This window comes from Staurois parvus, unplaced genomic scaffold (genome assembly GCF_062004578.1).
Source record: "Staurois parvus isolate SC_StPar_1 unplaced genomic scaffold, SC_StPar_1.0 ptg000303l, whole genome shotgun sequence".
Classification (NCBI taxonomy): domain Eukaryota; kingdom Metazoa; phylum Chordata; class Amphibia; order Anura; family Ranidae; genus Staurois; species Staurois parvus.
This window is the reverse complement of record NW_028318099.1, coordinates 9980318-10004212: the sequence shown is the minus strand read 5'-3', so window position 1 is coordinate 10004212 and position 23895 is coordinate 9980318. Positions and strand designations below refer to the sequence as shown.

Here is a 23895-nt window from a genome sequence, read left to right as displayed (position 1 = left end):
CTTACCAGATTCTAGGTTGTACACCGTTCAGATACTCACCCACTCAGGGGTCCAGCATTGTTCTGCTGAGATCCACTTTGGGTCCCACACTACTATTTACTCTTGTGATGTCAACCAGAGACTAATGTCTTTTCTGGGTTCAGCCGGTGGGCCTCCTGGTGATGTGCAACTAGGCCCACTTCCCTCCTCCTTTTATCATTAGAAAACTATACCACTTGGGATATGTGACGTGCATATCTCAGGAGGCACAGGAAGCACTGCACGTCATTCGCCTTGGCGAGAAAAGAGGATGGGGGGGTTAGAAAGAAAAAAAGGGGAGGGAGATATTTGTGTAGCAGAGTTGAGGAGGGTTGGAGAAGAGGGAAGTTTGTTTTCACGGTGAATAGCCATTTTTCTTAAGTGACTGCCATAAAGTGGATAACGTTTTTGGGACCATGAGATTAAAATCACTTGTGTAGCTCTAGCCTAAATGACCCTGAATATGAGCCTGTATAACTATGACACAATGTAGTCCCTTTTTCTGAGTCCCAAAGGTTTAGAACTTTCCTTGGAAGATGCTTTGCGCACATATCACAGTATAAAAGGGATTCTGCACAACACAACCATGAAAAAAAAGGTGGTAGACCTGGTTAAAGAAAGCCCCAGGAGCAGCCAACTAAATGTAGCTGCACTGAATTTTTACGAAATCTTAGTTGTAGTAAAATGAGTAGGCTTCTCACATTAGCATGCATGCAGTATTTTTTCTGGAGGACGTGAGTTGTATGCATTTGCTTGATGATTTGTTGCTTGAATTTGTTCTTTAAAGACAGAAAATACATACAACAGGGGTCACATGACAAGGTCATGCACCAGAATTTGCTGACATACTGTATGTTAATGATGTTATAAATTAAAATGTTCTGAGCATGAATCTATTAAAGCATTTCATCCACTGGCTAATGAGAAAATGGTGCATTCATACTGTATATACCGTACATTATCATTAGGAAATAAAACAGGAGCAGATTTTTTTGTTGTTCCATATCTATTGATTTTATTGCAAAGGCATCCAGGGGTTGTGTTTGACTTTAAGAAACGTGCCAGCAATGTATCTGTGAACCAAGGTCAGTATATGGCCTATGATGTCATCAGATGTGCAAAGGCTAGGAGAGGAGGGTTTTGTTTTATTTTTGCATTTAACCATTCTTTCCTTTAAGCAACATTTAAGTTTGCTGCAGCAACTGTGCTATATTCATCAATAAAACCTATTTTTTATGTCTTGTATATCATTTTCAAGCAGAAGATGTCTGTATTAAGATTTACTTAAATGACCCAACCAGATTTCAGTAGTAAATGTGTAACAAGAGACATTTCTCAAAATCTGTTCTGCTCATAGTCCACATCAATGGCTGTAATGGAAAGTTAAGAATTCCACTGGTAGTACCACAGAGTACAAAGTTTACAGTGTAGAAATCAGCAGCAGGCAAGCTGAGCAGTAAAGTTGTAGTTCATCTCCCTCCTAAGTATTAGGCAATTGCAGAATTTTCAGAATTAGTTGTGGTAAATGGCCACTTTGATTATTCACATTCCCTCCGCTCACAACCTGCCAAAGAGAAACAAACCTAATGAGTTAAAACAAGGACACATCATTGACAAGAATTTCTATAATTATGGTGTTCGCTTTTCTTGTATGATTGGACAAATCTACCTGACCTAACATTTCTATGTTGGGAGCTAAGAGAGCCCATCATATGATTACCACATGTACTAGTAAAAGTAGTCATTATACCTATGAGTCCCAAAGGTTTAGAACCTTCCTCGGAAGATACTTTGCACACATATCACAGTATAAAAGGGATTAATTGAGAAGCATTTCTATAATTATGGTGTTCACTCTACATTTTTCTTGTATAAATATACAAATCTACCAGACCTGAAATTTCCATGTTAGGAGCTAAGAGAGCCCATCATATGATTACCACATGTACTAGGAAAAGTAGTCATTGTACCTATGGCTTTCCATCCCATCCAGGAGATAATCAATTTCAGTACATACACAGAACAATTCATAGTAGACTTTAAAGTTCTTGGGACCATGAGATTAAAATGGCTTGTGTAGCTCTAGTCTAAATGACCCTGAATATGAGCCTGTGCAAATACACCACAGTATAGTCCCTTTTTCTGAGTCCCAAAGGTTTAGAACCTTCCTTGGAAGATACTTTGCACACATATCACAGTATAAAAGGGATTCATTGAAAATAATTTCTATAATTATGGTGTTCACTCTACATTTTTCTTGTATGAATATACAAATCTGCCAGACCTCAAATTTCCATGTTAGGAGGTAAAAGAACCCATCATATGATTACCACATGTACTAGTAAACGTAGTCATTGTGCCTATGGCTTTCCATCCCATCCAGGAGAGAATCAATTTCAGCACATACACAGAACAATTATTGGTAGACTACATCTAAATAACTAAACTGTTTGCATGCAGGCATCTTTCAGGCACAGTCTATGTTCTATCTCTGATAATATAATTTTTAATAAAAAATTCTCAATTTAAAATGTGTTTTTAAATATAACCCAATACATAAGTATTGATATATTTTGCTCTCTTTTCTCTATTTTGGAGCTAGTCTATCCAGCTTTTGTTCTGGGCTTGTACCCAGTGATGTTTATTGTATAGCTTGACGAGTGCACTGAAGCAGGGCAAGCGCCTTAATCATTATTATTTATTATTATACAGGATTTATATAGCGCCAACAGTTTGCTCAGCGCTTTACAATATAAAGGGAGACAATACAGCAACGATACAGTTCAATGCAAGAGGGTTAGGAGGGCCCCGCTCCTTGGAGCTTACAATCTAAGAGGGAGGGGCTGGTGGTACAAAAGGTAATAACTGTTGGTGATGAACTGATAGGAGGAATAGAGGATTCCATTATTAGTTGAAGGCAGGATAGGCTTCCCTGAAGAGAGAGGTTTTTAGAGATCGCCTAAAAGTGGGCAGAGTAGGCGATAGTTGAATAGGTTGGGGTATAGAGTTCCAGAAGATGGGGGGAAGCTCTGGAGAAGTCCTGGAGATGAGCATGGGAGGAGGAGACAAGGGAGCTAGAGAGCAGGAGGTCGTGGGAGGAGTGGAGAGAATGGTTTTGGTGATATTTGGAGACAAGATTGGTGATGTAATTTGGGGCAGAGTTATAAATGGCTTTATATGTTATTGTTAATGTTTTGAATTTTATTTTCTGGGCAATGGGAAGTCAGTGGAGGGATGGCAGAGAGGGAACGGTTAGTAAGGTGGATGAGTCTGGCAGCAGCATTCATGATAGACTGAAGAGGGGAAAGCCTTTGGTTAGGTAGGCCAATGAGGAGGGAGTTACAATAGTCAAGGCGAAAGATAACAAGGGAGTGAATAACTTGCTTAGTGGTTTCAGAGGTTAAGGATTGGTGATTGGAGATGTTGCGGAGGTGAAGTCTACAAGATTTGGACAGTGATTAAATTTGGGGCTAAAAGGACAGATGGGAGTGTAGGATTACACCTAGTAATCACTTGCAAAGAAACCTGGGGTGTGTCATTTAAAATGAATGGACATTCAAAAATGTACCGTGCATTAGGCTGCATTCACACTGATCCGTTTTTCATCCGCTTTTGCAATAAAATAAGAAAACCGTGTGACCATGTATTCCTGTGAAACTCTTCACACTGATATATTGCAGATGCAGTGCGTTTTTCAAAGCCTTGCTTGCTGCAGCTGCAGGTTTGGTAATGCATCTTCCCATTGAAATCAATGGAAAATGCAGCATAAATGCACCTGCATTGTGTTTTTGGTACAATTTTCAAGTTGTATGTCCTTTAACAAAAATGCATTGCGAATGCAGTAAAAAATGTTGCAAAAACGAATATGCGTTTTTGCAGGAGATCAGTGTGAAAGTAGCCTTACAATGCATTCTGGTAATGTGTGTGAGAAGCAGGAACACAAAATTAATCCAGCCTAAGTGACTGTGACGGGAGTGCCTTTTGGGGGTGGGGGGAACCTCTGTATCATCTTCCCAAATTCTTATGTTTAAGTGACCCTGTGCCTGTTAGGGTACAGGGTGTGTATGTGAATGTCTATTGTGTATTGTCCTTTGTTCTCAGCCACATGGCTGTCTATTGTCCTTTTGCCATGTGCTGCCCCATTGTTCTGTGTCTTGGTTGGATGGGGGGGCTGATGATGTGTTTCCTGTAGCCCTCCCCACTGATGGGGTGGGCTGATGATGTGTTTCCTGTTCCTGGTTGTGTTTCACCGCCCTGTGTATATAACTTGTTGTGTGTGTAAAATAAAGTAGTTGACTTCCTGTTTTAAGAAGAGTCAGGTGCTGTCTATTTCCTGAGGGATATCAAGGGTGTGGTCCGTGGATGGTGTTCGGACAGGGAAGCTGAGGTATAACGGAATATACCCAAGTGTGGTCTGGGGTCCGGTTCCGTTACAGTGACTATATCATAAATATTTCTGAATCTGAATTCAAAGAGCCACCTACCCGCTGCACAAAATTATGGCAGATTAATTGGACATTTACACTGTAACTACAGAATGAGCAGTTACTTCGTGTCAGGAAAGAAAGGTTAAAAATAAACAGTGCCTGATGAAGCCCACCAACATTTGCTAGAAGCTGAAATATCAGTTTTTATGGATTTCACCTTAGACAGCACAGTTTACTTCTTAATCTCTGGTATCAGTTGTAGTTTATAGTGAGTGCAGGTGATTAAAAGTAAAATGACGGTCTGGTCTTCATGTTTAATGAAATCTGATATATGGTCTAATCCCTGGCATAAATTGGCTGAAGGCACAGAAGCAACTGCACATAATGTAACTGTAACTGACCTTCTCACTTACATGATGGTCGATGGAGTCACTCGGGTTACACAGCATTGCTTTTCTCAACCACTGGCACAGGCTTCTCGGCTGTGCTTTCAGCCGGCTACACAGCAAACAGAAAACAGTGTTATAGTAACGTCCTAAATGAAATAATGTCTACGGCAATAAAGTAACAACCTTCACAAGACAGCAGGTGCACATAGTGACGCTTTAACACAGACATCATTTACTTTATATGGCATTTTTATGACTACAATTTCTAACTTACTCGGGATATATTTGCATGTACAGGTTTATGTAGTGTTTAGAGAGCAAGAATAATTTATGTTCCATAGTAACTCAAAGTAAATAATCCGACCTGACTACTTTCAGAGCAGACAGTAATTGGTTACTGTATGTTAACCACTGTCTTTATCATTATTAAATTGGCATTCTTGTGTGTATCACATTATGCATCAGAAATTCAGAGCTGACATCTACCATAAGGCAAGATTGTTGTCTCATTGCTGCTAACACTTTTACAAATGCATGCAGTATTAGGGCCAGTTCACACCACAAAAAGGCACTCCTAATGCATTGCGGATACATTTTTGTTTACAGTTCTCAGCACACGTAGTTCTGGTGCAGTTTTGATGCCGTTTGCTATGTTCCAGTGTGGTTCTGTGCAGAAAAAATGCAGCATGTTCTACTTTTTGTGTGCACCTGGAACTGATTGCACTGGTGTGAACTAAGGCCTTTGGAATACATGGAAAACATTGTGCATGCATTTTTGTTGCAGAAAAAAAGACGTATCGGACTGCATCTAATATGAACTAGCCCTTAGACCTAAGTCACACTTGCAAATTGGGCAGTTTGTGATTTGATGAGCTTTCAGACTCCCATTGCCTTCAATTGGGCTTCTACCCACCGCCAATGGCAGGGTCTCAGGCATCTAATTGAATTGCTTCCAGGGTACCTATTTGTTGGGCTGTTTTGACCAGGGAAAGCTGTAACACTTATGGGTACGGGTATGGGTCATTGCACAAACATGGGACTCGGACCTCTGCTGAAATAAAATTTGTTTTTATGATATTTATACTATGGAGCGTATATGTGCTCTTTTTACATGATATGGATTGCATGGAATTTATATTGCATACTAGCAGAGTGGCATTTCTGGGAATGGCATGGAGAGATGTGAATGAGGCTGTGCTGCTTTGAGTTCATGTTGACTTATCTGAATAAGGAGGTCAAACACATTTGGTAAGCCCACATTTTATTCACTATTCCTGGTGACAGGCGGCACTGGTGATATTGCACCATTTGGAAATTACTTCAGGAGTCCATATTGAATCTAATAGCGACTTTTTTCTTCGTAATCACTTTACATTTATTTAAATGGAACTCAGCTTTATATATAATTTTTTTCACATTTTGTTAGTCACTTTATGTGTTTCATTTTGGTTATATGTTTTAAATCATTGTGGATTTTTGTATATTTTATTTTTTTTTAATTGCACAAATTGATATATGTATTTACAGTGCAACACTTTTTATCTAAATAAATACAGCAGCAGCACCCCAATCTAATTCATTACAACTTGAAAAAAAAAGGCTTTTTAAGCTAGTTTGGCTGTGGCACCTGATTTTGTATTCAGCAGTAATAGGCTTGAATTAAAAGGTTTAAGTACCAGATGCAACAGATCTAAACACTATTGGAAAGTTTACTCTTAAAAAAATAGAGCTAAAGCCATTAACTTTGTAGAAATTGGCCAGTAGCACAACAGTTCGATAATATAGTTTGTGACCTTGTTTTTAGCAGTTCCACACTGCATTGTCGAAAATAATCAAATATAGACTTTAGTTTGTTAGAAAATGGCTAGCATCAGGACAGTATGTGAGAACTTGAATAGACAACAAATAGAAACAGACAAAGGAGGTTTTTCCTAAAATAAAAATTAGAGTGCATTATCTAAGAAACAATAGCCACAAATATGGTTCATTGGCTGGGCAGTATGTAAGCAGCTAGATTAGGCCACATTATTAGAGATAATGATAAGGCAGGTTTGAAAGAAACATTAATGTGTACTATTTCAGGGACAATAGCTACAACTAGAAAAGCTACAATTTCTGGGGAAATTGTGTGAAGTGTTCTTGCCTCCACCGCTGGTCTACAACTGGAGTGGGCAGAGTAACTGGGTGGAGTGGCTTGAGTAACTGTTGTGTGGTTGGAGTGGCTGGAGTAACTGTGAAAAGGTTGGACTGGGCAGAGTAACTTTATGGAGTGGGCAGAGTAACTGTGTGGAGTGTTTGGAGTGAGTAATGATAGTAAACATTACGCTCACACACCTGGGTTCCTATGGCAACTCACTATACAGTAAGGGCAGAAAAGAGCGGTTAAAAACAACCTGCTCCAACTTGCTCACTTCACTGGCGGTTGCCTCTTCAAATGGTTGTAGTTTAAAAATTATAAATTCTACACCGAAGAGCTTTATATTGTAAGAATCACAAGACCCAGACCTATAGTTTGATGCATAGTATGTCTCTGAAATATTAAAAATAAAGGCACAGTCGGAGTTTAGAAATTGCCCTTCAAATTTCAGGTGGCTAGAGTGGAGTTTCAATGAATGTCAATGGGCGGCCTGAGTTGCAAACAAATGGTCATATTGTGAAAACTATCAGGACTACGGCTTAGCCGTGGACATTTTTAGTGCCAGCAGGGATAGCTGAACGTTTTGAAATAAGATTTGTGTAGGCGGGCATGAAAATGAGGTAGTGAAGACAGTTTAGAAATCATGTCCTGATTTTTCAGCTCACACTCTAGCTTTTGTCAGCTCCCACTCTAGTTTTGAACATTCCGCCATTCATTCCTATGGGATGAATTTCACCACAAAAACGCCAATATTTTGTGAACAATTCGGTGAAACGTTCCACAAAGTAATAGCACACCAATCAGGAACAATCCGCACGTTTCGGTATATTACTGTCTATGTAGTGTAAAAACTGTGGGAGGAGTTAGGGTGGTAAATTTGGCTATAATAATAAGAATATATATGTGAGATAACAGTAAGTGGTCTTGCCATGCAAGAACACATAATAATTGTATAGTGGCTGGACAGTATGTAAGCAGCTTGGTTAGGTAGCAATGAAACAGGTAGATATGAGACAGGTTTTATCATGAAATAAACTTTATAGTGTACTATTTCAGAGAAAATATTAACAAATAATGTACAGTGCCTGGACACTGCCACTCCATATGGCAGATGCCATCTTGAGTTGCAAAAAAAGCTACACTATAACCAACCCCAAGTCTGGCAGTCTGAGTCCCCTTTTTCCAAGCTCTTTGCACTGCAACCTCTTCCATATAATCTAGTGGAAATTTCCTGGCCTGGGTAGCCCCAGAGTGGGAGATTACAAGCCACCATTTTCTTTTTTTAAATTTTAATTTTCATATTTTTGTATGTTTTTGTTTATTTTATGTTTGTCTTTAGTAATCTGCCAAGTTCTTTGCATTTCAAACCCATCAATACAATTTAGCAGAAAGTTTATGGCTCTTTTCTTCCTGATCCTGCTCAAGGATGCATAGCAACCACTTTATTTTACTGTGCTGCTAATATGTCCTTTCCTCCTCCTCCCCTTCGTAAAGGGCGCAGAGCAACTGTTTTTTTTGCTACAGGGCTGTTCATGCACACTTTTCCTCCTTCTCTTTCTCAGGAGTGCAGAGCAGTTACTCTTTTTACACTGCTGTTCATGTATTCTTTTCTTCCATTTTTTCAATTATGCATGGCAGCCATTTTTTTTGAGGGGGGGGGGGGGCTGCTAATGCCTCCTACTCCTTCTCCTTCTCAAGAGAAAATAGCAACCAATTTTTTGGATTGCCAATTTTCCTCTTTCCTCCTACTCAAGAGTACATAGAAGCCCTTTTTTATGGGGGCTGGTAATGCACCATTTTCCTCCTACTCAAGGGTGCATAGCAGACATTTTAACTGCTAATGCTGGTAGAAAATATTGGCGTGCTGAAGGTTAGAAGTTGGGAAATCATTATTTTGGTTCTGGAGGTCAGATGGAAGTAGAAATTTGTTGGGGGGCTTCAAGAGGGATGTTTCACCCCTCCCAAATATAAGGGGAAATTATGGAGAATCTACTGCCATCATCCCAGAGGGAGTCCAAAATGTCCCACTTTGAGGAGTGGTACAAAAACACTGTGTGCTGCATTTCCTGACTGTGGCAAGATCCCCCGCTCTCGGGGCATAACTGTAGGGGGAACACCTACTGGTCTGCTCTTCCATAATGCAGGTGGAAGTCAGCAGCAAATAGAGGGAAAGAATTCTATGACAAGCAGGTACATTTTGGGTTTTTTTTCTCAGGGTCTTTTTTACCTTGGAAGGGTACACTTGTTGTTGACACAGGCAAAAAGCTGCTTTTTGTTTGCAACTTGTCACCCCAAACTTTTGATATAAAGTTAGGTGCATCATATTATCCCCCCCCCCCCCCCCCCGTTACCATAGCTGTCATTATACTTAGGACATTTCTTTATTTATTTCTTTATTTATAAAGTAGAACAAAATAAAGCTCAGCCACAACTAAAGTTAGAGGCAGAGGCTCTGCAACTGGAATTAGTAGTTTATTTTAAAATAGTATGTAGAGATGAACATTTTTTATAATAATAATATTTATTTTTCCTTGTAAGGCTCTTCCTGCCCTGGTCGAGCAAACATGATCAGGAATGGCAATGCAAACTGGGTGAGCAGTCATTGACTCCATAGTGGGTGTACTAGCTTGGGCCCTCAAACATTCCACACCATCTTGGACAGTTTTCCATTGACATGAGATAGTAAAAACCTTCAATAAATTGGTACATTGTCATCCAGTAGACTAAATTTACCCATAGGTATAAGTCAGCACTGCAGTAACCTAATTTGGATGTTTTTTTTTGTTCTACTGAGTATCTGCTGTTTCTGTCTATGGGTAAATTTGGTCTACTGAATACCAAATTAAAAAAATAACTGAAGGTTTTTCACAAGATTAATTTTATCAGAAATTAACTATATGTAAACTTTAGAGTTCTTTACACACCCTTGTTGTTTCCTTGCCTCCCTGTGTTGGAGCAGTTGCCTGATTAGGTCGACGACGATAATTGTATGGTCTTCTGAAACCGCGGCGGTTCTGCTGTTGTTGTTCTGGAGCCCCTGTCTCAAGTTGGTTTTCTTTCATTTCATTTTCTCCAGTAGGTAGACCAGACCTGGGTTGAGACACGGGTCTGTTCCAAATATACAAAAACGTTAGCGCCATTGTCATTGTATTATAGATGTCAATCAGGTCTTAATCAGAAGACTAAGAACTAGGACTGCTTTATATGGGACAGACTTACCGGCGATACCTTCCTCGGTAGTTGGTAGGTTGGCGAATTGGTTGCTGGGGTAGGGCTGCTTCAGGAGCACCATCTTTTATTTCTCCATCTCCTCCCTGTATCAAGTAGAGATATCCTAATGAGCAGTTGTGGACTATGGTATGCATTAAGTGCATTTCAAGCTGTAATTAATTGGTCAGCAATGATCAGCATCATTCATGATTAGTTGTAAAGAAAATCAGGGCAAGAACCCTAATATTCAAATGAAAGTTATTACAATTGTGCAGGAATTATATATTTACCACCATATTTAGCTTTATATATTCAGTAAAAGCCTGACTCCTGATGTGAAGATTAAAGAGTAAAAGGTAAAGGAAGATCATCAACAGGACAGTTATACTGTAATTATGTCATAGATAAGCCTACACAGTTATAATAATTTTAGATAGAATATTATTTTGTAAGTTCAATTGTTAAAGCTTTTCTTTTAAAAAGGATTGTCTTATGTTGCCACACAACCACTAAATTTTGAAATGACATGACATATTCCCAGAAAACGTCTGTTTGTATAATGAATACAGTAAATTTGTGCGGCGCTAAATGATGTGTATGTGTTGTATATACACTTTGTACATGTGTATTATTGATTTTTGTATATGTGTTCACATTATTTAGCACTGCACAAATGTACGAAATCCATTTACCATTTATTGTCTGTGGGTGATACACACAGTGTGCTGGCTAGCTATGGTATTTAAAAAATTCTTTAGAGTGTTTTGTTGCGTGGGCTCATTTTTAATTGTTTTTAACTTCTGTTTGTAAGCCATCCTGCTGGGATCTTTGGTGATGTTACAGAACACGTATGATCTGTCATTCTCAATGGAAGTAGTGTCAGGGCAGCATGGTGGCAGGTAAACATCATCGGGTGTGGCCCTTCATGATTGACATGGATCTACATCACTGACCAAAGGGATTCACATCATATGGCAATATTTTTTTTTTGTGACTTAATAACTTGAGGTGATACCATATGTAGGGGCTTCCAGATTCCATGGCGAGAGTTCTTTCACCATAGATCCCCATATACTTTTTGGAGGACAGGATGCGGGGGATGGGGTCCTTGTCCTCTCAATATGGGAACAAGGTGCCTTGCAAGGGAAGAGTGGGGATTTTTTTTTAAGTTTAAGGGCTATCACACCATTAAAAAAATGTAAAATTTGGCATGGATTCCCCTTTTATATCTATAAAATACTCCATACCAGGCCACATGCCTTCAACATTGGGAGGGCAAAGCTCACCACCCTTGCAAGTCTTCATGTCCCCATGTTGAGAGGAAAACATCCCTACATAGCCTGTTGCCCAAAAGTAGTGTGCGTGTCTGAATGAGGGACTTATCAGAATCTGGAAGCCCCTTTAGGACGGGGGGGGGGGGCTATATATACATCATTCCAGCTAGTGGATAAATGTTATTTAAATAGATTGTTTTTATTGTAAGCGTCACTTTTGCTGCAGTACATCTTACAGATGAGCCATTTCATGTGCAGGTTCAAGGAAGGCATGTTATTTAAAGGATTTGTGTATTTTTAATGTTGCCCTTTAGGTCAAATTAAAGGACTCTCTCCTCGCATAATTTTATTTTTCAAAAACATTTTTTTTTCATTGGTACATGTGCAGTGAACCAAACTTTGCCTGGTTCACTCATCACTAATTGTAGGTATAATTCTAGCTATCTGATAAAATACAACAACTACTACCTATGATAAATGAAAAATGAGGTTACACTCTGTCAATGGGAAGCTGGCCCTACGTATAGCAACTGCATCAACCATAATTACAACAGCTGTAACAGTCTTTATTCTATAAGGTAGTGCAAGGATCAATACTCAAGAACCCAGAACACCCAATCACATTTAATTTGGTTGAAATCAGTCCACCCAATCTGGAATTTGATTGATTGCTGTAATTTACTGTTGTTTGCACATTCCTCTTTGCCTTAGTGAGAAATCCCATTTTAGATTTGGCTAAATGCAGCTAGCCATTTTATGGACATCTATTCCTTAATATGGATATTATATTTGATGGGCTCATCAGCAGCCTTTAGAACATGACAAGTCATTGTGGGCATGACACTTAGACACATGTGCTTGTAATCTGAGTGATTCACTTGACTGGGCTTTCACACTCCTTTTTTTCTTATAATCCCTAGCATCTGTTTCTCTCCTTCACACAGCATGAAACTCAGGAGATAAAATTAGACTTCCAACAACAGCAGCTGCTCCACTTTATTCTTCATCTACCCCTTCAATTCCAGGAAGCTCTGACGTTCATTTAACTTTCACTAGACATAAACATGTGCTAGAAAAGTCAGCAGAAATACTTACAGCAATAATGTATGTGTTCTTGGATATTTATTTGTACATATAATATCTCACTGGTAGATAGCAAGTATGACCGTAAATAGATGTAACATAAGTCTCTGTTTCATTCCTATTCCTTAATGCAGTGATATGCTATCATTTTTCATACCATATGTTTTATATAGCACTGCCTGTATGTCAAGCCAAAATCTTTTTTTTATAGGTTTAGGCCCCCGTTCACGCTACGCATAGCAGTAACATGCATTACCGCTCGTAATTTTGTTAGCGCGATTCTCATGTGGAAACTCGTGTCGTGCATAAGACAGGCCATTCATGTGAATGGGCTGCCCTATGCGCAATTGTCGCTTAGGTACCAAATTTTGGCCCTGAACTAAGACAGATTTCTCACTTGAGTTTTCCTGTGTGTCAACCCCCAAAAAGCAATAAAAACCTGACAGTCCTGGAACACACTTTATCTGTAACTTACAGTTTCATTAAAACCCAAAAGCACTTATTTTCTGAGCTTCATTACATTTTGGAAAAAGAACTTGTGAAAGCCTGATTTGTGTGCTTTGTATAATATAGTAAATATGACATACTACATTTATTACATACCTCTCTTGGAGGTCCCCTTCTGCGTCCATAGTACCCACGGCGGTACCTGCGCCTGTCGGCAGCATATCGGCTTCCTTGGACGGGAGCTCCTTTCGGGCCTGTTACATTAGCTGCCTCAGCACCCTAAAAAATATTATATAATTTAGACAGAAGCAGACAAATTGTAAAATAATAAGTCAGGTATCATCAACTATCATGTGCAGACCACCTCTGTGGTTTTTCCTTGGACTTACATCCTCTCTATTTTATATATACATCACTGGGTTCTTCGTAAGTAATTGGAATATCCTGTTGACGTACAATTGTTTGTTTTTCTGATAATATTTTTTGTTTTGAACTTTGGTATTTACTCATGTTTGTATTCCAGAATATATTCTTTACCTCCTGATGAAGACTCTGTATGAGTTGAAACGTGTTGAGGTGTTTTTACAGACTGATATTGAAGACATATGTATATGATGGATTGTATACGTTATATAAACCCTTGATGTAATCAAGTACAACCTTTTAAATGGTGATATAATTTTAATATTTTGTTAACAAATAAAGTGATATAATTTTTTATATCTCTTTTATGTTTCTTTGGTACCTATATAAAGTCCCATTCCATGTTTGCACATGATAATTACTCAGGGATGAGGTACCATCATCATTGTCATCAACTGTATTATTTAAAGTGCTAAGATGTAATTCAATAAAATATCATGCTTTACTAATTTGTAATGGATCTGCACTAAGTTGTTGGATTTGCCTTCTCTAGTCATTGATGATCACTTTTGTCAAGACTGCAGAATATGAAAATATTCTGCAATCCTAGAGGACCAAGACAGTTATGCAAAAGTGTAAGACAGATTTTAATACGGAAAGCAAATTAAAGCAAAACTTAATTTTTGATCATTTTAGGCAAAGTAGTTTGATTTAATGGAGGTACTGTCAAGCAGTTTTTATTTACTTTCCCTGTTCTGTCTCTGGAGCCGGAAGATCTACCCTATGTTTCTGTGTATGAATGAACATTGGGTACTCTTCCTTCCTCCCTCCCAGAATGCAATTGTCCAGCCACAAGGTGAGGGCACGTGGGTGCAGGGGAAATTTTGACTTAAAGTTTGCACTTAGGGGTGGTTCACACTATAGAAACGCAGTCCAGATGCTTTCCGGATGCGTTTTTGCATGTGCGTCTTTGACAAGTTTTTGGTGCATTCTGGAACGTGTGCATTTTTGACACGTTCCAGTGCATTTTGTAAGCATTCTAGTTCATTTTTTCTCCTCTCTTTTTCTTCAATTCAAATAGGGACATGCACATTCCAGTGTGTTTTTGGTGCGTTCCGGTACATTTTTTGTGCATTTTACTGCGTTCCAGTACAGTTCTGTGCAGAAACAAATGCAGCATGTTCTACTTTTTTTTCTGTAACTGGAACGCACTGGAACTGCAAACACTGATGTGAACTATGACATTGACAACCATATAACCTACTTTCTGTGCATTTTGGATGCAGAAAACATGTAACTGAAACGCATGTAGTGTGAACTGGCCCTTACTCAGGACTTCAAACAACACTGGCAGCAGATCAGGGCCACAGGGTGGCACAAGAAAGGTAAGAATTGACTGGCCTAATAAAATGTACTTGCCTAGATTAAGCAAAACACAGATTTGTCCAAAAAAATAAAAACATACACCACCACTTCTCCCTAAATGACCCCAATTCACCTCCTCTGCATACATATAATTAGGTTTCACATGGGAATTGTGTTATCTTCAAAAAGCTCTGTGTGGTGCAAGCTTCAAAACATATATAGCCATAAAAAAGTTTTATACACTTCAGAGGGTTCTATTACTTGAAAAAAAATAAAAACCAGATCCAAATAATATGAAAATGTTTGCACATACCAACTCACCAACATTAGAAAAAAGACAGATTTGCCTATAAAAATAAATTTTTTTATTTGGGACCTGGATCACGTATGGATAATGGTCTGAATGTATGGAGTACCCTGATCCATGATATTTTGATAGAAACATCTGTCCTATTTAATGGCAATGGGTTGTTATGTGTGAACATTTTCATATTGTTAGGATTTGTTTTTCCGCTAGGTGATAAAATGCCTGGTAGTGCATTATAACTTCTATGTCTTTCATGCTCAAGTAAAGTACAGGAGATGTGGCCAAAAGCAAGTTTTGGTCCAGTGTTACATTTGAGCAGCAGAGAATGTATGAAGCAAGTTTTGAACCTTTAAAAATTAGCCCTCATAATTACATTGGTCCTGTTCTAAAATGCCTTGTTGTATAATAAAATCGATAAAATTCACCCTAGTTACAGGGAGCACTAAGGAATATTTCAAGGTTTTCTGGTTTCCTCCCACAATCCAAAGACATGCTGGTAGGTTACCTGGCTCCTGTCTAAATTGATCTTGGTATGTATGAATGTGAATTATACAATTTATTACTGCATGGCTAGTTCATATGTACTGTATACACTACATCTTAGTGCATTTCAAATGACTGGACATTTTTATATGCATTTAAGCAGGTTTATTGAATTGGATGATGGTCAAACACATATGCATACCTCTCATGTTTGTGTGTTTGTAGCACATCTATACCATATAATGTTTAATAATCACTGCACAAAAAATTGCTATAAGTTGCTTAATGTGTGCAGGGTGAATTTAGCCTTTAGAAAAATGTAGGGGCTGTAAATTTGATGATGGCATTGCAGATATTCTCACCTTCTCCCCAGCAACAACATCAAACTCCACCACCTCTCCATCCCCTACGCTCCGCAGGTATTTGCGAGGATTATTTTTCTTGATTGCTGTCTGTCAAAAAATATAACATCATTGTCAGAACTCATGAATTATCTCTCCATAGTTACAATTTAAAATAAAACCACCTAAACTCGATTGGAGATGAGGCAGGCAATATTTAGAGGGGAAGCTGGGGTGGACTGACACTGCCCAAGGGTCCGGGGTCAGTAGGGGGCCCCATGAGATGCCCCTGGTACCTTTTTCATAGGCTTTTTTGAGTTTGGGCAAGGACACAGGGGCCCCATGATCCCCTATTGCCCAGGGGCCCCATGAGTTGTCAGTCCACCCCTGAGGGGAAGTTTCCTAATTTCCACTGCAGATTCAAAACATGAGATACAGCTTTAGCATAATTCCTAATATCTATAGCCAAACAGTATCAATACTGTTATCAGTAACAGGATATTATCATTGGTTAGAATCAAAACTGCACGGGTAATAAATATGGAAAATAATGTTTTCACTTTTACACTAAATAACGCTGTCTAAATTTTCATAAATATGGAAAGAAAATGAAAGAAGACACAAAAATCATGATACAATAAAGATATCAAGTGAACTTAAGGGGTTTATGATGAACTCAGCACAAGCTAAGGATCTCTACATACATCCCAGATATCACCACCACAGCATTCTCTTGGTCAGCACTTTGCTGCATAAGGCAGCATGAGAAGGAACAGGTGACTTATACAGAGGAAAAGGCAATATATTCTGTGTCAGCAGTAGAAAGGAATATTGACTGAATTCTGCAGCTTTTCCAAGAATACACCCTAACTATCCCCCCTTCTTCACAAAAGTAAAAATAAAGGCAATAAAAATTGGCTTACTCAATATATTTTAAAACAAGTTTCTAATAGATTATTCTAATACTAAAAGTGGACTTCAACTCAAAAAGTGAAGCTTTTCTTTCATAAAGGGAACTTCTAGAAATGTTTAATGTGCCTAAGCAGTACCCTGAAATGTCTGTCCTTTGTCTTGAAAGCCAGAATAGCAACTGAGAGGAAATCCCTCCAATGTGAGTGTCTTCATTTGGAGATTTGCACTCTATTTCTATTCTGGGGATAACCCAAAATTTGGGATTTTCTTTCATTTTCACTTTTGGCAAAAATGGTAAACAGGACACAAAGAAAGGATACATCTCCATAACAGGGACACAGAAAGCAATAAAAACTTGACAGGTTGTAATCCATCACCACCCTATCCAAAACCAAAAAAGGTTTGCCTTAAGTTATACTTTAAGGCACATCTGCTATTGACTGCTAGTTCAATGAGATTTGGAGTGAGATTTGGTGATATTGCTACTGTGCTGCTCACTATTCTCCTTGCTGGAAAGGAAGCAGTACATAAGCACCTGCAAATTAAAGATTCTACTTCATTCATTCTGCAGATCTTGGCTCCCTCACTTCTTCTGCTTTTTAAATATTTCCTCATCAGTTATCAGATCTCCAATCATCAGGGTCAGTCTGATATAAGGACTTGAAGTTCTGCTTCTACCAAGATAGCCTCCTCCATAAAGAGACACAGTGTGGAATTAGGCATCGTAGGTTAGTAATGAGGAGACGATTAGCTGTAGGGAGCCTACGGGTAATATTGGGGACTAGATCTTCACCCTCTTCTTGCCTTTTCTGGGCACAGCTTTATAGCTCAGGGCCTCTTTAATTCTCGTCAACCTTCTATCCATGGCTACTATGCTTTTACATAGTTAGTCTGGCTGAAAAGACAAAAGTCCATCCAGTTTAACCATAAAAAAAAAAAATTATAATCCTACTTCCACAGTTGATCCAGAGGATGTAATGTAATGTATTACTTGAGATGCTAATTTTGGTCTGACTGTTTGTACCCTTTCTTCATAGGAAACATAAATTTACTATGCATACAAGATTATCCACTGACTGCTCTCATTGACCCATCAAATTACATCCCTCTGAGGCCTTGACAACTGGGTCAGTGCTAGTTCCTCTCTCAAATTACAGCCTGACAGATCTGGCAGAAGCCCTGAGTTCTATTTTAGCTGATCGTTACTAAAGCCTTTGGATGACTGACCAGAAAGGATGCAGTCAGGAGTTACTAGTCAATCATACTTCGAATTATGAGACACTATGAATATTTGAGGATCAAACTGCACATGGAGTGTCTAGTTCATTCAAATAGGAACAAAAGTGTGAAAAGGGCAGTTAACCAATCAGAATTCTTCTTTGGCTAACCTACTGTAATCTTAGTTCTGACTGGTTGCCATGTTTTACTGCGGTTTGAACTTCACAGTATTATTATACTGAATAATAAAGTTGTAGCCCAAATACTCTGCTATATTATATGCAACTGTATGCTATATGTTAAATGATGGTCCTATAATAAAAGTTATAATTATAAAAAAATATATATATATATATATATATTTATTTTTATTTTTTTTAACAACAATAAAACAGACTGCTTGAGGCAATACACACAGATACAGTGCATATATACACTCACCGGACACTTTATTAGGTACACCTGTTCAATTGCTTGGTAACACAAACCGCTAATCAGCCAATCACATGTCAGCAACTCAATGCATTTAGGCATCTAGACATGGTGAAGATGACTTGCTGAAGTTCAAACCGAATATCAGAATGAGGAAGAAAGGGGATTTAAGCGACTTTGAACATGGCATGGTTGTTGGTGCCAGACCTGCTGGCTTGGGTATTTAAAAAACTGCTGATCTACTGGGATTTTTACTCCCAATCATCTCTAGGGTTTACAGAGAATGGTCCAAAAAAGATAAAGTGAGCGGCAGTTGTGTGGACAAAAATACCTTGTTGATGTCAGAGGTCAGAGGAAAATGGGCAGACTGGTTTGAGGTGATAGAAATCATAGAAAAGCAACAGTAACTCAAATAACCACTCGTTACAACCAAGATATGCAGAATACTATTTCTGAACACACAACACATCGAGCCCAAAGCAGATGGACTACACCATGCCTGTCAGCTACAAACAGGAATCGGATGCTACAATTCACACAGGCTGACCAAAACTGGACAACAGAAGATTGGACAAACATTCCCTGGTCTGATGAGTCTTGATTTCAGTTGCGACATTCAGATGGTAGCATAAAGAACATGAAAGCATGGATCCATCCTGCCTTGTATTAACGGTTCATGGATGTGCAGCTGACAAATCTGCAGCAACTGCGTGATGTTATCATGTCAATATAGAATAAAATCTCTGAGGAATATTTCCAACATCATTTTGAATCTATGCCACGAAGAATTAAGGCAGTTCTGAAGGCAAAAAGGGGTTCCAACCCGGTACTAGCAATTGTACCTAATAAAATGTCCGGTGAGTGTATGTGTTGTATGTTTTTTACAGCAAACAGCCTCCTTTATTGTTGTTTATTATTATTTTTGGTTATTATTTAGTAGTTAAACGCCCTTAGTTGCCACTCTCTGCTTCACCATGTGGAATGTTAGTTTCAGTTTTTCCCTCATTGTGTTAAGAGGACTTTTATGGAGTAAAGAAGGCTTTCAAAAAGAAATGTCTTCAAACTTCTGAGAAAGATAAGGAATCACATCCTTTGTATGTGCAAGACTTAGACTCTTTTCACACTTGATCGTTTTTCAGCTCGAAGATTGACGCTCAGATACACTCAACAAGTAAAATCCTATTATTTCCAATGGCCCCTGTTCACTCTTGAGTGTTCTCTCGCCTGTAGCAAAATGCCTGTCTCTCAAAAAAGTACTTGCACTACTTTTCAGGCAGATTCGAGTGTTTTGTCCTCATATACTTGAATGGAAAATGCCTGAACAGTGGGAATGAGTGTTTTTTCAAGACTTTTTTCAGACATTTTCAGCTCAAACAGCAGCTATTTCTATTTCTATTAGCCACAGCAAAAGCACCTAAATAAAACACACCTGAAAAAAACGCCTATAATATTTGCAAATATGCTCAAAACATGCTTAAAAACACCTAAAAAAAAAGCCACTGAAAAATGATCAGCTCAGTGTGAATGTAGCCCTAATAGGCTACAATTGCTGAGTCAGGCAGTGCCTGTGGATCTTGTTGAGTCAGCAAGTTGCCATATTGTCTGTACAAACTGGGTCTCAGGAGGTATGTCTTTTTGTACAAAACAACAAATGAGACAGAGGTGGCTATATAATGATATAATGTTTGATTTATGAAAGTGTAATGTAATAAGTGGCTAAATTTCATGTCAACCAGCATGATTCCAGGTGTCATTCTTCCTCTGTAGGTTATAAAAAACAAAAGCAGAAAACTGACCATCTCCTTTGGGCATCAAAAACATACTTCTATCCTCCAATATATATATATATATTTGCTCCACAGTTATGAAAAGAATTATTAGTGCATCTACACAGAATTATAGATGGACATGCATCTTCAGGCTTAAGCATAGGAGCTGGCATAAATAATAAAACCCCAAAAACATTCAGTCACAAGTGGTAACACTCTCACCTGGTGGACAAAAACATCTTCTTTAGTGTCATTCCTATAAAAATAATATGGAGAATATTATTAATCAACAAATTATGAATCTAAAAGCATTATGTACAGTTCTTCCTGTTTTCAAGTACATGTCCATTTTAAATTCTCCAGGACATCATACTTTAATTAATTCAGCAGTGTCTATTGCAATGAAGTAAAAACTATGGGAGGACGAAGCTCCTTAAAGATTTAATTAAGTAGCATTGATATAAAATGTATTAGCAATACAGAACAGTGTAATAACTACACTAGTGAACGCTTAAGCATGGTTGAATAACCCTCCAGTTTCATATCTACTGGCCATAAAACCTTTGTATGTAAAGTCCCAGAAATGGGAACTCTCTGAGAGGTACATGCTGTCCACCCTTAGTTAACCAACCAGCATTCAATGTTGAATAACCAGCAGGTGTGTATGAACAGATACGTTATTAGATTTTGTACAGATATGGCATGGCACAAGATTTACATTTGTACTATTTCAAATCTTACCGGTTTATGAATCCATAGCCATTTCTCACATTGAACCATTTCACTGTTCCTTGTACTTTGGTTGCTACAAAAAAAAGATTACTTTTGAGTTATTAATATAATTATACTTTGATTGTAAAAGAGTCAAGTCATAAACATGTCTGTTTACTGCAACCAATTCTGGCCCAAAGATTGAGCAATAAATACAGCGAAATCCTACAGTATTTTTGGAACCTGTCCTGGAATGCAAATTAATGCTGTGAATCATATTTTACCTAAGGTTTGAGACCAGACAAGCTATTTATTTAGGAATGCATTTTTATTGTTTATTAACTAGTTAAAATATTTCTTCTTCAATTGCAAAAGAAGCTAGAGGTAACCACTGCCGGAGCGACAAAATATACTTTCATCCATTTGTGTGACCTTTCCTGGGCTAGACAGGAAATTGAGTTACTCCTGCCCCACACAATAAAAACGTAATCACAGGATTCTGAATCTTTAAGAACGGCTTCACTTTTAGTGGTTTCCTTCAAGGAAGCTTTCTTCCTGGGTTCTCTGCTGTGCAACTCTGCCTGGCATCACCCAGTCCTGTCCAGGCCCTGCACCAGGCATAACTGAGTGCTCCAGTCCTTATTTATTTTTATGAAAGGCTCTGTACCCTATCTGGAGTGCATGTGCAGACACATCTATAGGAATGAATAGGGGCCAACAGGCAAGGTTGTATAATGAAGACCTCATGAGCAGGTTTGTAGTTAAGTATTTTCAATTACTGTCCCACTGACACTTAGAATAACAGGCTCAGACCATACTTATTATTGAGGAATCAATAGTTAGGAACTGGAGAGATTCACCCAAGACTATATCCTCAGCAATGTCTTCAGAGGTCTAAAGGTGCCAAAAGACTCGCATTTGGTTTATGATCCTGATTAAATCACCAGCACTCAGTGACCATGAAAAGATATTTATTTGTATCTTCACTGACACATAGCAGGCCATCTTAACATTAGCTTTGAACTCTCAACCAGTTATGTCCAATCATTTTGTATGTTGTAAAAAGTTGCCATTTTTATACATCATGACTGGTTACTGCCCTGACTTGTGTGCCTTTTTAACACTCATTATGGGGATAGGTTAATATTTATGGACTGAATCACCAACATGCATCTCAGATCTCAAAAGGATCTGAGAGAGAGATTATTATCACAATCAGTTATTCCACCTAAACCCCTACCTTAGTGTTCTTCCTTAGTATTCTTGCCATAGAGTCCATTTCCTATCAATTGCTCTGTACTGTTTACTAAATACAAATTCAGAAAGAAGTGCGTCCCTCTTGTACTGGCCAAGATAGAGCACCTTGAGAAACATATCTAGACACCTTTCAACAATAGATCTTACTGGCGATTCTAATCTGTGCCTTTTCTCTAAACTTAAATAATTAGTTCTTTGATTTGGATTTCACTCAGAAATCTGTCTTAAAATAGATTTAACTGTATGGCATTTAGTTGGCTTTTGGTCTGTGTGTGAAATACAATTGGCTTCTCTTGTATTTTTCTTCATTTTGTATTTCGGTACTTCTGATCCTATCTGGCTTTTTTAGCCACATCCTGTCTACATGCATTCACTCCAGTGTCAACCGCAAACCTTCATTCTGAACCAGATTATTGATAATGACAAGGTGGACCCTGCTTGCTCATTGTGGGTCGGTATGGCCACATGAAGTCTCCACTAGAAGCAGGATGACATTGCAGAAGAGCAATTGGGAGACAGTGATAGAGTGTTGTGACATTTTGAACAAGAACCTTCATCCCAGGATCACCAGGTATTATTATACTGAAAGCTGTAGATGACTGAAAATTACATTAGCATGTTAAAAGATTACTGTATATGGGATCTTATTAATTGAGTTTACATATATTTTAAGGATGAACTGTCTGTATTGCTACAGGGCATGTTAAAAATGTAATATAAAAAAACTCATTGTATCTTCACAAATACTGTTTATCCAAAGTTTAAGCTATGAAAAAAGTTATGAAGGTTTACAAAAACAAAAAGTACAAACAATTTTTAGATAATTGGGTAATTTTATACAGAAGGAAAGTTTGTCACAGAATATGGGCACAGTGGAACAGACATAGAATCAGCAAGGACAAAAATAGACCATGACAGGAACATTAGGCAGAGTAGAGCAGTGAGAACTGGGAAGAAATATAAGGCACAGAAGGATTTTAGCTTCATCATAGGTCACAATCATAAAACTTTATTGTTACTCACCCAGTACTTTCCTCTCTACTTCTCCTGTACCAGACGGAGCTGTGTTTGGTTCACTCCCAGCAGCCTTGGGTTTTGGTTCTTCAGCTGTTACTTCACTCATGGCTGCAATTCCTTAGCGTTCTTTTATTCCCTGCTATATGGTGTTAGGAGATAAGGGGGGAGAGGCAGGGAGGATTGCAGATGGTATTTCGAGGGATCTCAATCCTCGAGTTCACTTGTTCTCTTCTTCTTACTGATCTTACTGCCCTAAAAATGGCCATGCAGGACCTTTTATATGGAGGGACATTTTACTCCACCTCCTGTCTTAAAGAGGCATGCAGCATGTGTTGCACCATGTGTTGCCTTCAACAACCTTTTACTCATTCTGCACATTTTACATTGAGCTAATTAACTTATTGAGATAATAATATAAAAATAATGGAAATAGTAAATGATTTCCTGGAACCCTCAGCAGCCAGAAATCAACTAATCTTAGTCTAATTACACTAAAGTGTTGAAAGAAGTTGTTTGTCTGGTTCTCCTTTTCAGACATATAATTTTTTACCCATTTCTAACCTTGAAGAGGACCAGAATTGTGGAATTGTGTGCCCAAGCAGAGATCAAAGGACTGGTGACTAGTATTGTCTGTAGGCTCCTTATAGTTGGTCTTTTCTCCATTACAGACTTACCATGCCTCATTGTGCAGTGTGTCCTTGTGTAGGGGCACCCATCATCTAGGCCGTTAGGCAT

General features: G+C 38.4%; 1 protein-coding gene across 2 annotated transcripts; it reads right to left on the bottom strand.

Annotated features, from left to right (window-relative positions):
- Positions 1 to 1005: 1005 nt before the first annotated feature.
- Positions 1006 to 23418, bottom strand: LOC149457776 (Y-box-binding protein 3-like). Of its 2 annotated transcripts, none has more exons than XM_089683220.1 (9): positions 23167 to 23418; positions 20917 to 20980; positions 20398 to 20431; positions 15866 to 15955; positions 13142 to 13264; positions 10191 to 10285; positions 9896 to 10079; positions 4847 to 4943; positions 1006 to 1582 (listed from the first exon to the last, which is right to left on the bottom strand). In XM_089683220.1, the coding sequence occupies exons 1-8, from the start codon at positions 23264 to 23266 to the stop codon at positions 4884 to 4886; spliced, it is 750 nt and encodes a 249-aa protein (XP_089539346.1). In that variant the 5' UTR covers positions 23267 to 23418; the 3' UTR covers positions 1006 to 1582; positions 4847 to 4883. The 2 variants fall into 2 exon arrangements, with proteins under 2 accessions (XP_089539346.1, XP_089539347.1); XM_089683221.1 differs by having other exon boundaries at positions 4859 to 4943.
- Between the last annotated feature and the right edge of the window lie 477 nt (positions 23419 to 23895).

Coding starts and splice junctions, on each gene's coding strand:
- LOC149457776 (XM_089683220.1), bottom strand. CDS start 23,266: ATGAGTGAAGTAACAGCTGAAGAACCAAAACCCAAGGCTGCTGGGAGT. Junction 20,432..20,916: donor GGCTATGGATTCATAAACCG/GTAAGATTTGAA, acceptor TTATTTTTATAG/GAATGACACTAAAGAAGATG. Junction 10,286..13,141: donor GAAGGGGACCTCCAAGAGAG/GTATGTAATAAA, acceptor TACTTGATACAG/GGAGGAGATGGAGAAATAAA.